At 45.1% G+C, this 13,297-nt stretch overlaps 1 protein-coding gene across 1 annotated transcript in view; it reads left to right on the top strand.

Moving 5' to 3' along the window:
- The first annotated feature begins 1,906 nt into the window (after nucleotides 1-1,906).
- Nucleotides 1,907-13,297, top strand: part of SLC27A6 (solute carrier family 27 member 6) — a 37,591-nt gene continuing 26,200 nt past the window's right edge. Inside the window, exons 1-3 of the mRNA XM_077936084.1 lie at nucleotides 1,907-2,878; nucleotides 10,281-10,487; nucleotides 12,813-12,971. Of these exons, the coding sequence (XP_077792210.1) occupies nucleotides 2,398-2,878; nucleotides 10,281-10,487; nucleotides 12,813-12,971 (847 nt within the window). The 5' untranslated portion in view covers nucleotides 1,907-2,397. The remainder of the gene's footprint in view (nucleotides 2,879-10,280; nucleotides 10,488-12,812; nucleotides 12,972-13,297) is intronic.

Below are 13,297 nucleotides of genomic sequence, written 5' to 3'. Positions count from 1 at the left end.
AAGGGGAATGTTACTCTGCTAAATTGTGAACTTGTTTACACAACTTGTAATATAATTAAACAATATATCCTCTCCTGCATCCCTGAACATTCCCATAGGAGCCTCCATCCGAAATGCTGCTTCCGAGGCATGCCAGGCCGCCAGTGGTGCCACAAGGACTGCCAGGCTACTGGCTGGCTTGCTAGGCTGCTTGTTGTCGGCCTAGCAGGCCTAGCAGGCCTGCCAGCAGCCTGTCAAGCTTCACAGCACTGGCAGTGGCCTGGCAGGACTCATGCTGGTGGCCTGGCAGGCCTTGCCACAGCAGGAGGTTGCGGCAGGAACGTCGGACCCGCCAAGTGTAGAAAGAGCCCCGCCAGTGAAGGTAAGGGTGGTTAGCAGCTGCTGCAGCTCTTCTTCCCTTACTTCCGGGCTGACCTGAAGTACTTGCTGAAAGTGATGTGGCATGGCTCGACCGTGGAGGTCTACAGGCCACGGGGCAGGATTCATGCCACGCTGGAGCGCTTTGTGAAACTGGGCCAAAAGCATCAGCAAAGGGCAGGTTCACACCTACCGGGCGGTGGACAGGAGGAGCGCCGGCTTCCAGAAGTGCGTCGGTGTTGGCAGCCTAGCAAGCAGGCTGGCAGCGTGGCAGGCTTTGCGCAATGTGGTGGCAGTGGCTTGGTAGTCCTCGTGGTGGGAGGTGGCAGCGGCCTGCCAGGTCTCGCTGTGGCACTCCTTGGTGGCAGAGAAAGATCTCAGCTCGTGAAGGTAAGGCAGAGCCACGTGGTCCCGCAGATGCGGCAGGGAGGCGAGCGTCAGGGTCGTGTGGCAGCAGTGGACCGGTGTGGGTAGTGGCAGTGAGGTCGTACAAGGGGCAGGGAGGTGAGCAGTGTTGGGATACGTTCAGGGAGATGGGGGCATTTGGCAGGCCCCCAGCTGGCTCCAGCCTCCAGCCAGCAGCCGGCCAAACTTCGATTCTTAGAACAGCATCAGTCAGTGACTCAAGCCTCAGAAGCCTTCAGAAACTGGGCACACTCTAATCAGCAGAGTGAATAACTCTTCACAATGGAAGTGGCAGAGAGAGGCATATGTAAGCATATTTACAAGCGTTGGGTGGCGCTGTGGGTTAAACCACAGAGCCTAGGACTTGCCAATCAGAAAGTTGGTGGTTTGAATCCCTGCAACGGGGTGAGCTCCCGTTCAAAAGCCAACCTAGCAGTTCGAAAGCACATCAAAGTGCAAGTAGATAAATAGGTACCACTCCGGCGGGAAGGTAAACGACGTTTCCGTGCGCTGCTCTGGTTCGCCAGAAGCGGCTTAGTCATTCTGGCCACATGACCCGGAAGCTGTACGCTGGCTCCCTCGGCCAATAAAGCAAGATGAGCGCCGCAACCCCAGAGTCGGTCACGACTGGACCTAATGGTCAGGGGTCCCTTTACCTTTATTCAGCATTAGGAACAAAGGAAAAACATGTCTGCTTCCCTTCATGTCCAAGCAAAAAACAGTATAGCAAAAGCTATATGCAGAAGTTCCCAGCAGACTGCGCTGGAAGTAAACAGACATGTGTCATACAACAACTCCACATGCCTGGTCTAAAGGTGGAATGGACTATATCCTAACAAGCAGTGGGGTCCCGCAGGGCGGTGGTGGCAACAGTGGCATGAACAGATGGGGGGCATGGCATGGCGGAGGGGTGACCTTATGCGCGTGTGATGTCACAGGCAGGGGTACCAACTGGAATAAAATATTGGGGGCCAGGTAAGCCCCGCCCCACATCATTGATTGCGCACACCATTGGAACGACAATGCACATGAACTTTTGGGGAGGGCGGCCCCCTCAGATACTTTATGGGGGGGAAGCGAAGGGACCTTGGCTCCCAGGCGCGCAAGTTGGCACCTCTGCTCCCGCCGTATCGTGAGGCGAGAAAGGGACAGCGGTCCGCTCGCTTTTCCCGCCGCCGCCGCCTGGGGCGAAGGGGCGGAGTCGACGCCTTATGCAAGGGCTGAGGGCGTGAAGGGGAAGACGACGAAGGAGGCGCGCGCGCAACAGCCTCTCCTCTCCACGCCTTCGCCGCCGGCGCTTTCCTGGGGCGGCCGGGGGAAGTCGCTGCCGCTCGCTCAAGTCCGCTGAGGGGACGAGGACCCTCCGCTTCCTCAGGGGCAGCAGGCGCAGGTGCGGTGCCCGAAGCCCCTTCCAGAGGAGAGCCGCTGCGTCTTCATCTCCTTCGAGCGGCGTCCTGCCCGCGCCCTCCCTCCGCTCCCGGCTCCTTTACGAGGCTGCCCGGGCGCCTCGGGTGACTGGCTCCTCCCCGCTCCCTTGGCCGGGCGGAGGCGGGCGGCGTGCGCTTGTTTGGTCTCTCGAAAAAAGACTTTCCAGTCCGCGCGCCGCCGTTGTTTTTCTCCCCGGCCGCCGAGCTCATGTTTCCCTCTTGGGCGACGGCAGTGGCGGCCGGTCTGGTCTCCTTGCACTTCCTCCAGAAGCTCTTCTTCCCTTACTTCTGGGCCGACCTGAAGTACTTGCTGAAAGTGGCGCGCTATGGCTTGAGGGTCGAGGTCTACAGGCTGCGCGGCAGCGTTTCCACCGCGCTGGAGCGCTTCGGGGCGCTGGCCCGCCAGCAGCCCGACAAGCCCTTCCTCATCTACGAGGAGCAGGTGCACACCTACCGGGAGGTGGACCGGAGGAGCAACCGGGTGGCGCGGCTTTTCCTCGAGGAAGGGGCGCTGGCCAGGGGCGACACCGTGGCTCTGCTCATGAGCAACGAGCCCGACTTCATCCACGCCTGGTTTGGGCTGGCCAAGCTGGGCTGCGTGGTGGCTTTCCTCAACTGCAACGTCCGCGCCAGGTCCCTCCTGCACTGCATCGCCAGCTGCGCGCCCAAGATGCTGGTGGTGGGAGCAGGTAAAGTACGCGCCTGATCCGTGTTCGAAACTCTCCCCTTGTTCTAGGCGCCTTTGGCGACAGGGAATTTCCTTAGCTAGAGCTGTTTCTGGGAACAGCACTGCCCTTGAGATTTCTGATTAAAGCTGCAGAGTGGAAGGAGAGGAGGAGCTTTTTCTGCCTCCCCACTTCCAGCTGCTCTCTGAAGACTGGAGAAGTCACCCTCTTTTCACAGGCTGTGAAGGACTTGCCCACAAATTTATTGACAGCTGCATGAATCATTATAGCTAGGAAGTGGAAGGGGCAAGTAGAATATAAAATGGAAGGATGGTATAAAGTGGTGTGGAATGTAGCTCTTAATGATAAATTAACATGTGCCATTAAGGTAAGATGGGGAATATGCAGGAGAAATTATTTTGAGGAGATACAGAGGGTGTCTGTAGAATTTGTACTGTTAAAACGGAAAGGGGTCAAACCATCACAATTGGTGTTGAAATTTGGGGAGGTGGGTTAGTTACAATGGAATGGCCTTGGTGGTGGTGTGCACATTTTATTCTTATTTATGATTATTACATTGTCAAAATAAAATTAAAAAACAAAAACAAGAGACCCTCTGAAGAATATTAGGAGGGTGGGATCGACCATGTGAAAAATGAACAAAATATTTTAGCTGCGGGTCATTCATTTTCAGCTTTGTATTCTTGTTCTTAAAAAAAGTGCGCCTAGACATTCCGTTGTTGCGCCCATAACCTAAGTTTAAGGCACCATTTAGCTCCTAGCTTTCATATCTGTTTCTAACGCTGCACCTGATATTTGCATATTGCCCGCCCCTTTATCCTAGTGCACTTCATTCTCCCTCCTCAATGTGCCCTATAGTTTATTCCTTCTCATGGGCGTAGCAAAAGGGGTCAGCTGCCCCCTCCCCCCCCCCCCCGATCAAGTAAAACAAGAGAAATACTTAATTAACTGACCAATCACATTGGTTCTGCCACCCCTAACAAAAATCCTGGCTACACCCATGTTCATTCTAGAGAATCTAGAGAGGGGGGTGGTTATGTCAACCAGGGATGCCCACTTGAATAAAATATGGGGGTGGCTGGAGTTAAGCTCCGCCCCACATAATCAATTGCATGGCATGCTGTATGCATGCCATATGAATGGTAATATCTGTCAACTTTGCAGGAGCCCTGCCCCCTCAGTTATTGGGGTGGAGGGAATGGATCTTAGCCTTTCCGAGTTTGTTCCTGTGATACCAACTCAGGCTGCATGCAGATCAGTGATTGTGTATTTGAATACTTCTTAGAGTAGAAAGGTCTATGAGCATAGAAAATGGTTTGATAGCATAAAGCCTTCTCCTTGATAGTCTAGTTTTGCATGTGCGTGGAGACTGTATGCTACATACAAGCATGCAAACACACACACACACACACACACACACACACACAAAGTCCTGAAAAAGCTTTGGCACTATTCTGAATATATAAGTTTATAGTGGTAGGTGAGGGTGTTCTAAATTGTAATCACAAATACAATGTGCTTTAGCAACAAAGAGGTCCCATGTTTTGCTAGAAGTTGCATGCAGCATGCACAGCAATTTTCTTCATATCTTAAGGGTTTGGGGCAGATTCTCAACATTACTTGGTCTCAGTTATGCTTTAGCAGCCAATTTAGAAGTCTTGAATGAATGAGTGAATGAATGAATCTTTATTTGCATCAGCCGTCGGCCATAGCAACAAAACAGCAATGCAATATACAAAGAACAGAAATAAAAAGTCGATTATACAAAACACACTTCCGGGTCCTGAATCAGTCAAATAGTGGACTTTATTCTAAGTGCCCCAGCTAAAAACCTTGAAACCTTTGCTGTCATCTGCTACTCTTGATCTGCCAGGAGGACACTGTGGCAGTGGTTGGGTGAGCTGGAATGGACAATAAGAGAGGGGTGATAATCTCATTCCTCAAGTCTTTATAAAGAGTGCAAGCCAGAAGGGCATGCACCACTGATTTGGTACTGCCATCTCCACAGGGACATAAGTGTTTTTCGTGTGTAGGAATCTGTAGGATTGATTATTCTTATATGTCTTGTTGCATACCAGCATGAGCCAACAAGTGCTAGTTTATTCTATTCGTTATGGCTCCAATATGGAAAGCTATATTCAGCTAACCTGTTGCGCTAGCAGAAGCCAGCACAAGGATTCCTGCTAGCACAATGGGAATTGCTTCCTCTCCTGTTCCCTCAGCCCATCCCATCCCCAGATCTGTTCTAAAGGGTCTGGGGGGGAATCCCAGAACAGATTTTAGGGGCATACAGAGGGAAGACAGAGCATAAGCCTCCATCCCTCAAGGAAACTCCTTGCACTTACGGAACCTTAGCACTACCTTGAATATAAGCCAGAGGCTTTGTTTACAATTAAGTGGTATACAAATTTTATTAAATAAAACACACATTAAGTCAGCAAATGTGTCTTTGGCAATTCAAAACCTGGGTTTGCTAAGGTAATGCGGATGAAGAGGGGCATTTATAGAGGCGTGGCTGCAGGGTGAAATAGTAGAATTGGGAGGCACTGTGAACATAGACTCATAGAATTGTAGAGCTGAAGGAACCCAAAGGGTCTTTTAGTCCACCCCCCCCCCTGCAATACAGAAATTTCTTTCTCTTTAATGTAATTGAACCTCCCCTGTTCAATGATGTACAAAGTAAAGGACCCCTGGACGGTTAAGTCCAGTCAAAGGCGACTATGGGGTGAATGAGAGTTAATACATCCTGAGGCAGCCTATTCTACTGATGAACAGCTCTTAGTGTTAGGAAGCGTCTCCTGATGTTTAGCTGTAACGTGCTTTCATGCAGTTCCCACCCACTGAGTCTAGTCCTGTTCTCTGGAACAGCAGAGAACAAATTTGCTTCCTCTTCTATATGACCGCCCTTCAGATATTTGAAGACAGCAGTTACGGTCTCCCTATGGATTGTTGCATGGACAGCAGAATGCAGAGGATGGTGCCTTGTAGTGTCAGCTATCCCCACATGCATGCAACTGTTAACCCCTCTATACGGTGATTTTTACATAATTTTATCATGCCCTTTGATTTGTTTTGTTTTACATGTTTATCAGTTATGATTTATAATGCTATCGTCTGCTACTCTGGAACTCTTGTGAGAAGGGCAGGCTACAAATACATAATAAATAAACCCTTCCAAGGTGCTTTTGGGTGTCCAAAGTATCTCCCATCACCCAACCTCTTAAAGAAAGCTTCCTAGAAGGTTTGCAGACTCCCAACATACTTGCCTTCCAGTATGAAAGCCTCTCCCTGATGCAGAATTACCAAGTGGGAAAGAATACAGTGATCAATTATTGAAAACAGTTTATGCTGATTTCCACTGACAGGCATAAGTATTTGAGAATTATGTTATTATTATTTATTAAATTTGCATACCATCCTTCATCGGAAGATCCTAGGGCGGTTCACACAGATAAATGCAAAATACGAATACAAAATACATAATAAAACAAAAACAAACCAATAAATCCCTCCCACAAACACATTTAAAAAGCCATAGAATGTTAATCAGCCAAATGTCTGGTTGAAGAAAAACGTTTTCACCTGGCGCTAAAGATGTGTAATGAAGGCGCCAGGCGGGCCTCCTTGGGGAGAGCATTCCACAAACAGGGAGCCACCACAGAAAAGGCCTGTTCTTATGTTGCTGCCCTCCTGATATCTGATGGAATGGCAGATGACAAAGGGCCTCAAATAAAGATTGCAGGGTCCAGGTTGGTTCATATGAGGAGAGGTGGTCCTTGGGGCATTGTGGTCCTGAGCATGTATAACATGCTCCTGAAATAGCTGATACATATAGGCCTATACATATGGATTATCATATAGAAGACACATAAATTACATAATTTTTAAATCCAGCTTTAGTTGATGCTAAAGATTTCTGTAAAATGTCACCAGTAAAAACTCTCTGGAATATTAATTGTATTTCAAGAATCCTGATCATTGTCTCTTTGACCACTTAACACAAGACTAAGTGGTCTTGCATGGTAGTTAATTCCTTGTTAACATTGTACAAATTCCCTGTGTCATTTGTTGCATATGGTAAATAGACTTGTGTCTTGTTTTGTCGTGCTTATGTGGAGCATGACCCTCCGTTCTATGAGATAGTTAAGAACAGGAGAAAATGTATGCATTTTTAAAAATCACTAGATAATTCAATTTGTCTTTTAAGGAACAGTTCAGTAAATATTGTTGAATCTCCACAAAAATTACTGATTGACTTTTATAGGATCACTGTGAGACTGACTGTACTCTAAAAAATTATGCTGAAACTGAAGTAGAAATGAATGACATCTGGAGTTGTACTTGGATTGTTTATTCTTTTAGCATGTTTCAGTTTAATATTTTGCTTTAAAAGTCTTTCTTCTGAAAGTTCTATTAGCCTACATATTACCAGATGAATGCAGCTGTCTTAAATTAAAGATTGATGGGAGTAATTTCTTGCATTGATGAAATTCATTCTGAAAAAGTAAGGAGAAACTAATGTGTGTTTAGAATCAGGGGAAATGGATTTTATTTAACAAAATTAACGTGCTTTGAAAAGTACTGTACTTTAGGAAGTGATGTAAGATGATACGGAAACATAATCACTAGGCATCATTGAAATGCTATTCTGTCAAGACAATGGGAGCAGCTGCAATCTGCCAATTCTTTGTGAACTTGATGTACTTCCAGCAGGTTTTGATACTGTTGATCGTGGTATCCTCCTGGGATGTCCCCGAGTCACAGGATGAGTGCCCCATTTTATGGTGGGTTTAGTTATGCTTACAGGATTGATTCCAGAAAATGCTCTTGGGGGACTGTGGCTTGACCCTCTGTGGTGTGCCATAGGGCATGATTTTGTCCCCAGTACTATCTAATGTTCATATGAAGCCACTGGGAGTGTCATTGGGAAGCTATGGGTCAAGATGACACTGGTATGCTGATGGTGGTAAGCTCTATTTCTCGGTAACATCTGAATCGGGAGGTACAATGCATTCTTAATAAACTGCAACTTAATCTTGACAAGATAGTGGCCATGTCTGGAAATTGAGTTTCGTACAAGCTCTAGATCAGGTTGTACTCCATATGAAGGAGCAGGTGTGTAATTTGGGGCTTCTCCTAGATTCATTGCCTTCATTAGAGGCCCAGGTGGCCTCAGTGGCTCAAAGCACCCATTACCAGCTTTGGTTGGTATCCATCTACAACCAGTTCTATACACTGAGAGCTTTGCATAGATGGTCCATACATTGGTAACTTCCCAATTAGACTACAGTAATGTGCTGTACGTGGGGCTACCCTTGCATCTGGTTTGCAAGCTACAGCCAGCTGAAAATGAAGCTGCTAGAGTGCTTAGTGGGACACCCAGCTGTAGAGGTACTGTGCCAGTTTTGAAAGATGAAACCACATCTTAATTAGACATTAAGGCAAGTGTTGGTGCTGACCTTTAAAGCCCTAAACGGCCTCAGTTCAGTATATCTGAAGGAATGTCTCTACCCCCATTGTTCTACCCAGACGCTGAGGTCCAGTGCCGAGGACCTTCTAGCGGCTCCCTCACTGCAAGAAGCCAAGTTACAGGCCTTCTTGGTGGTGGTGCCCGCCCTGTGGAACGCCCTCCCACCAGATGTCAAAGAGAACAACAACTACCAGACTTTTAGAAGACATCTGAAGGCAGCCCTGTTTAGGGAAGCTTTGAATGTTTGATGCATTACTGTATTTTAATATTTTATTGGAAGCCGCCCAGATGGGCGGGGTATAAATATTATTATTATTATTATTATTATTATTATTTATTTATTTATTTATTTATTTATTTATTTATTTATTATTACTTATTATTACTTATTATTTATACCCCACCCATATTATTATTATTATTATTATTATTATTATTATTATTATTATTAATTTCAGGGTTTTGTTGTTAACATAACATTTAAAGCCTAAACCACTTGGGGCAAGGATACCTAGCAAACCACCTCTCCCAGTACAATTCGAGCTTATATTTAAGATCTGCCAAGGAGAATCCTCTGGCCTCTTCACAGCCACTTCAGAGGAGAAGCAAGGATGCATGCATGTGCATGTGCATGTGTGGTGTAGTGGTTAAGAGCGGTGGACTCATAATCTGGTGAACTGGGTTTGCGTCCCTGCTCCTCCACATGCAGCTGCTGGGTGACCTTGGGGTAGTCACACTTCTCTGAAGTCTCTCAGCCTCACTCACCTCACAGAGTGTTTGTTGTTGGGGAGGAAGGGAAAGGAGATTGTTAGCTGCTTTGAGACTCCTTAGGGTAGTGATAAAGCGGGATAGCAACTCTAAATCCAAACTCTTCTTCATGTGTTTTCTCCCATAATGCTAAGCCAGGACTAGCTAACCTGTGGCCCTGCTAAAGTTGTTGGATCCCACCAGCCCCAGCCAGCATAGCTAATGGGCAGTTAGTCTGACAACATCTAGGGGAAGGCATAGCTTAGTTACCCTTTTGTCAAACTTTGGATTAGTGTTACGTGAAGCTAATCATCATGTCTTTCTCATACCCTAGTGCAGTGAAGAAATGAAAAGCAGAATGGTGCTTTCTAGATGATAGTATATTTTGTTCTCAGTGGCTCCTTTTGGGTTCTGTTGAAGATTGTAATCTGGGACACAAACCTGACCTGCTTCCTGCCCCAGTCTCCGATCCTGACAGACATTTCACTACTGATATCTACAGTGGTACCTCGGGTTACATACGCTTCAGGTTACATACACTTCAGGTTACAGACTCTGCTAACCCAGAAATAGTACTGTCAGGGAACTGCCATCGGAAGGACAGGAGGTGGAAGGGCTCACTGAGGTTGAGAGAGACTTAGCAGCTGAGGAGGGAACCAGCAGGGGGAGAGAAGGAGTTCCAAGGGAAAGTGAGTCGGAGGGATGGCTCAGAGACACTTCCAGCGAAAACAGTGGGGAGGTTTCAAGACCTCCTATAGGCACACCCACTCCTCGCCGGAAACTGTCGCGCCGAGAGTCCAGAAGACGTGTTTCCGTTAAGGAGCTTTTATGCTGGAAGAGATTCCGTAGGCGCCCACTTTCGGATTCTGCTAGCGACTGACGGAGCCATGCTTGAGGGGCTCCGTCGTAGGCAGAGGTTTGCGGATTTGACCAAACTCTGAGGGACTAGGATTTTACGCACAAGCAGCTCATCATCCCATCACAAGTACCTTGGGTTAAGAACTTTGCTTCAGGATGAGGACAAAAATTGTGCTCCGGTGGAGCGGCGGCAGCGGGAGGCCCCATTAGCTAAAGTGGTGCTTCAGGTTAAGAACAGACCTCCGGAACGAATTAAGTACGTAACCAGAGGTACCACTGTATTTATTGAATCCAGTATTGTATTTAATATGTTGCAATATTATTTTTTAGATATGCTTGGAACCTTAGAGGAAATTCTTCCTAGCCTCCAAGAAGATATCAGGATTTGGGTGATGGCGAAAGAATCCACATTGCCACATGTTGATACCATTTTGGACAAGCTGGAAGTTGCCTCTGATGATCCTGTACCAGCTAATCTCTGTGTTGCTAAAAACTTGAAGGATCCTCACCTCTACATTTTTACCTCTGGAACAACAGGTACAACATTCTATAAAGGTTTTCAATACACAGTCAGAAGTGATTGTGGTGTTGTTGTTTTTTAATGATTAACCTAGTGCAAACACACTATAAATCTACACTGATATGGGAGGGCCCCACCTGGAAAAGCTCTTGGCTTGGAAAACAGTTAAAACTTTTCTTTTTCTTTTTTAAGGCCAGCTGCCTACTGTATACTTCTGACCCCATAAACCTATATAGTACGTAGTAAGCTTTTCAGTTTTTCCAGACGGCCAGGACATTAAACTTACTCATTTAAGAAATAACTACTTTTTGTTTTACCTTTTAATATTGCAAAACAACAACCACCACCTACTAATTCTACTTTGAATATTGGAACAAACAGCAGCATATTTTCTGATCATGTGACGTAGCTTTGGAATTTGGCTTCGTGAGCTTTATAATCTCCTTTCTTAGCATGTTGTTATACATCTGTTATGAAATGTTTCCTGTCCAAGCTTGCTGAGCTTACAGGTCATTGTGGAGAAAGAAAATAGGATTAAGTTACTAACTAGCCCTTTAGTTTTCAAGCAGATGGCCAGGTTTGTTGCCATTGGTACAGATGCTAAGAAGCTAAGATCTTTATGTGCTTGTTTTGCAACACTCCTTATCAGAGGACATGAAAAGCAACATTATATAGCTGATTAAAAACAAATGTTGCACTCATAGCATTATTGTTATTTGTTAAATTTTATGATTATTTTTGTATTAAATATTATTTAAAAGACCCTATTTGCCATACATTCCTTACATTTTGATTAACAGCAAAGGCTAAGTTGTGTGTCTGTGTCATATACCAATATTATAGATGCCTTTTCGTTTTCTTCTCCGATGCTTGCAGAACATGTCTTATCTTCGTTACCTATAATATTTCCTGATCAATGATGTAGCGCACATTCCCCCCCCGCCTTTTTACTTGTGTTATTGAAACCAAGTGTCAAGTGCTTAAATCTTAATTTTACATACATTTAAAGCCACACTTGTGTGCATGGTCCCTATTGAAATGAATGCAGCAGAACATGCAGAATGTTGAAATGGAAAAAACAACAACAACCTCTCACATCTTCCAGGATCAGGTTGAAGTGTAAGTCAGTTTAATTCATGCTGCAGGACTTGACATCCTTCCGCAGGGCCTGCAAGACAGAGCTGTTCTGCCGGGACTTCGGTCCGGGCCCAGTTTGACCCCCCTCTATGGGACCCTGTAAGTTACCTCTTTGGCCCTTTAATCGGCTCATGTGGGACCAACATGGATAGCTGGCCCTGATGAATACTTGAGGTTCTCAACCCCTATGGTTGTAATTTCATGCGCAGTCATTTAATTTTATCCTGATTCTAATTTTTAAGCTGTATTTTAATGAATTGTTTGATTGTGTTTTAATGTATTTGACATTTGATGTTAGCTGCCCTGAGCCCAGTCTTGGCCAGGGAGGGAGGGGTATAAATAAAAAATTGCTTACTTACTTACATACATACATATAGAATTTGCAAAAGCATCATTTGCCTAAAAATTTACAACTTACATCATTCAAGCAAAGAAGGTAGTGTGACCAGAAGAGAAGCTCTTTTCCAAGGAAATAATTAGACCCAACTATAAGTGTGATAGAATATCGGAGATTGGATCACCAAACTTTTTTTTTTCTTTTATTCAAATGAAGCTGAGGGGAAAGGGAGCTGGTTAACAGCTTGTTCCCCTCCCTCCACCAACCAAGCTATTTTCCTAATCTAATTCACACCTGTAACGCCTTTGATGCCTATAGCTTCAAGATGTGATCAGGAAAGTGCCATAGGTGAAAGAACATCAGGATGTCCAATCTGTAAAAAGCTGTAATATGCTTTTTTTTTGGGGGGGGGGGGGAATCATTGATGGAGCTTTTTTATATACCTGGGTAGCAGGGAGTATATAGCGTCCATAAACTGGCTACTTGTTTTGAAATAAGAAGTTTTATTTTCATAAAAAATATTATTATTTCATTTTTCTTCAAACAATAAAATAATTTTACATAAAATTTCAATATCCCATTTCAAAATAATATGTTTTCTTAATGCATTGACTTGCCTGTTATTTTAATCTTTTCGCAGCATACATAGTGAATGGGCTTCAGCAGGAGCAACTGGTTTGTTTATTTATTTTGGATGTTATTTAGTAATATCCCAGAACAATTTGTGCAAATTACATAACTTATTTTAGCATATAGATGAAAATTTCACCCTGGAGTAGTAGCCATTGATTTTGTAATTAAGCAGTGTTTACTTCCTTTGAAAGAAAAAAAAATACATGATTGTGTATATTTTATTTCTTTATTTCAGGTTTACCAAAGGCTGCAATTATCAGTCATCTGCAAGTTCTAAAAGGAGCTGCTGGATTATGGGCATTTGGTGCTACTCCTGATGACATAATTTATATTACTCTCCCTCTTTACCACAGTGCAGCCGCTCTACTTGGCATAGGTGGATGCATTGAACTGGGTAAGGCAAGTTGACATTTCCATTCCACTTTAAGGAACAGGCATGAGATTGTTGCATGTCACATGTCTGTTTACATTCCAGCATAGCTTTTGCTTTTGCTGTTCTCTCTGAGATGACATGAGAGAGAGAGAGAGAGAGAGAACATGTTTCGTTGTCCTGATTTATGTTTAATAAATCTGTAGCTGTAGAATGATTTCACAAGCCTCACGCCTATTCTGTATGAGCAGTACACTCTGCTAATAGCGTGCCCTGGTCGCTGATTTATGTCTGACCATGGGCCGATGGAAGGAGATGGCACAGCTGGGGCTTGCCAGTTGGCCTCCTGG

Source organism: Podarcis muralis, chromosome 11 (genome assembly GCF_964188315.1).
Source record: "Podarcis muralis chromosome 11, rPodMur119.hap1.1, whole genome shotgun sequence".
In the NCBI taxonomy this organism is placed as follows: domain Eukaryota; kingdom Metazoa; phylum Chordata; class Lepidosauria; order Squamata; family Lacertidae; genus Podarcis; species Podarcis muralis.
Note: the sequence above shows the minus strand (reverse complement) of the source record. Positions and strands in the feature narration are given on the sequence as shown.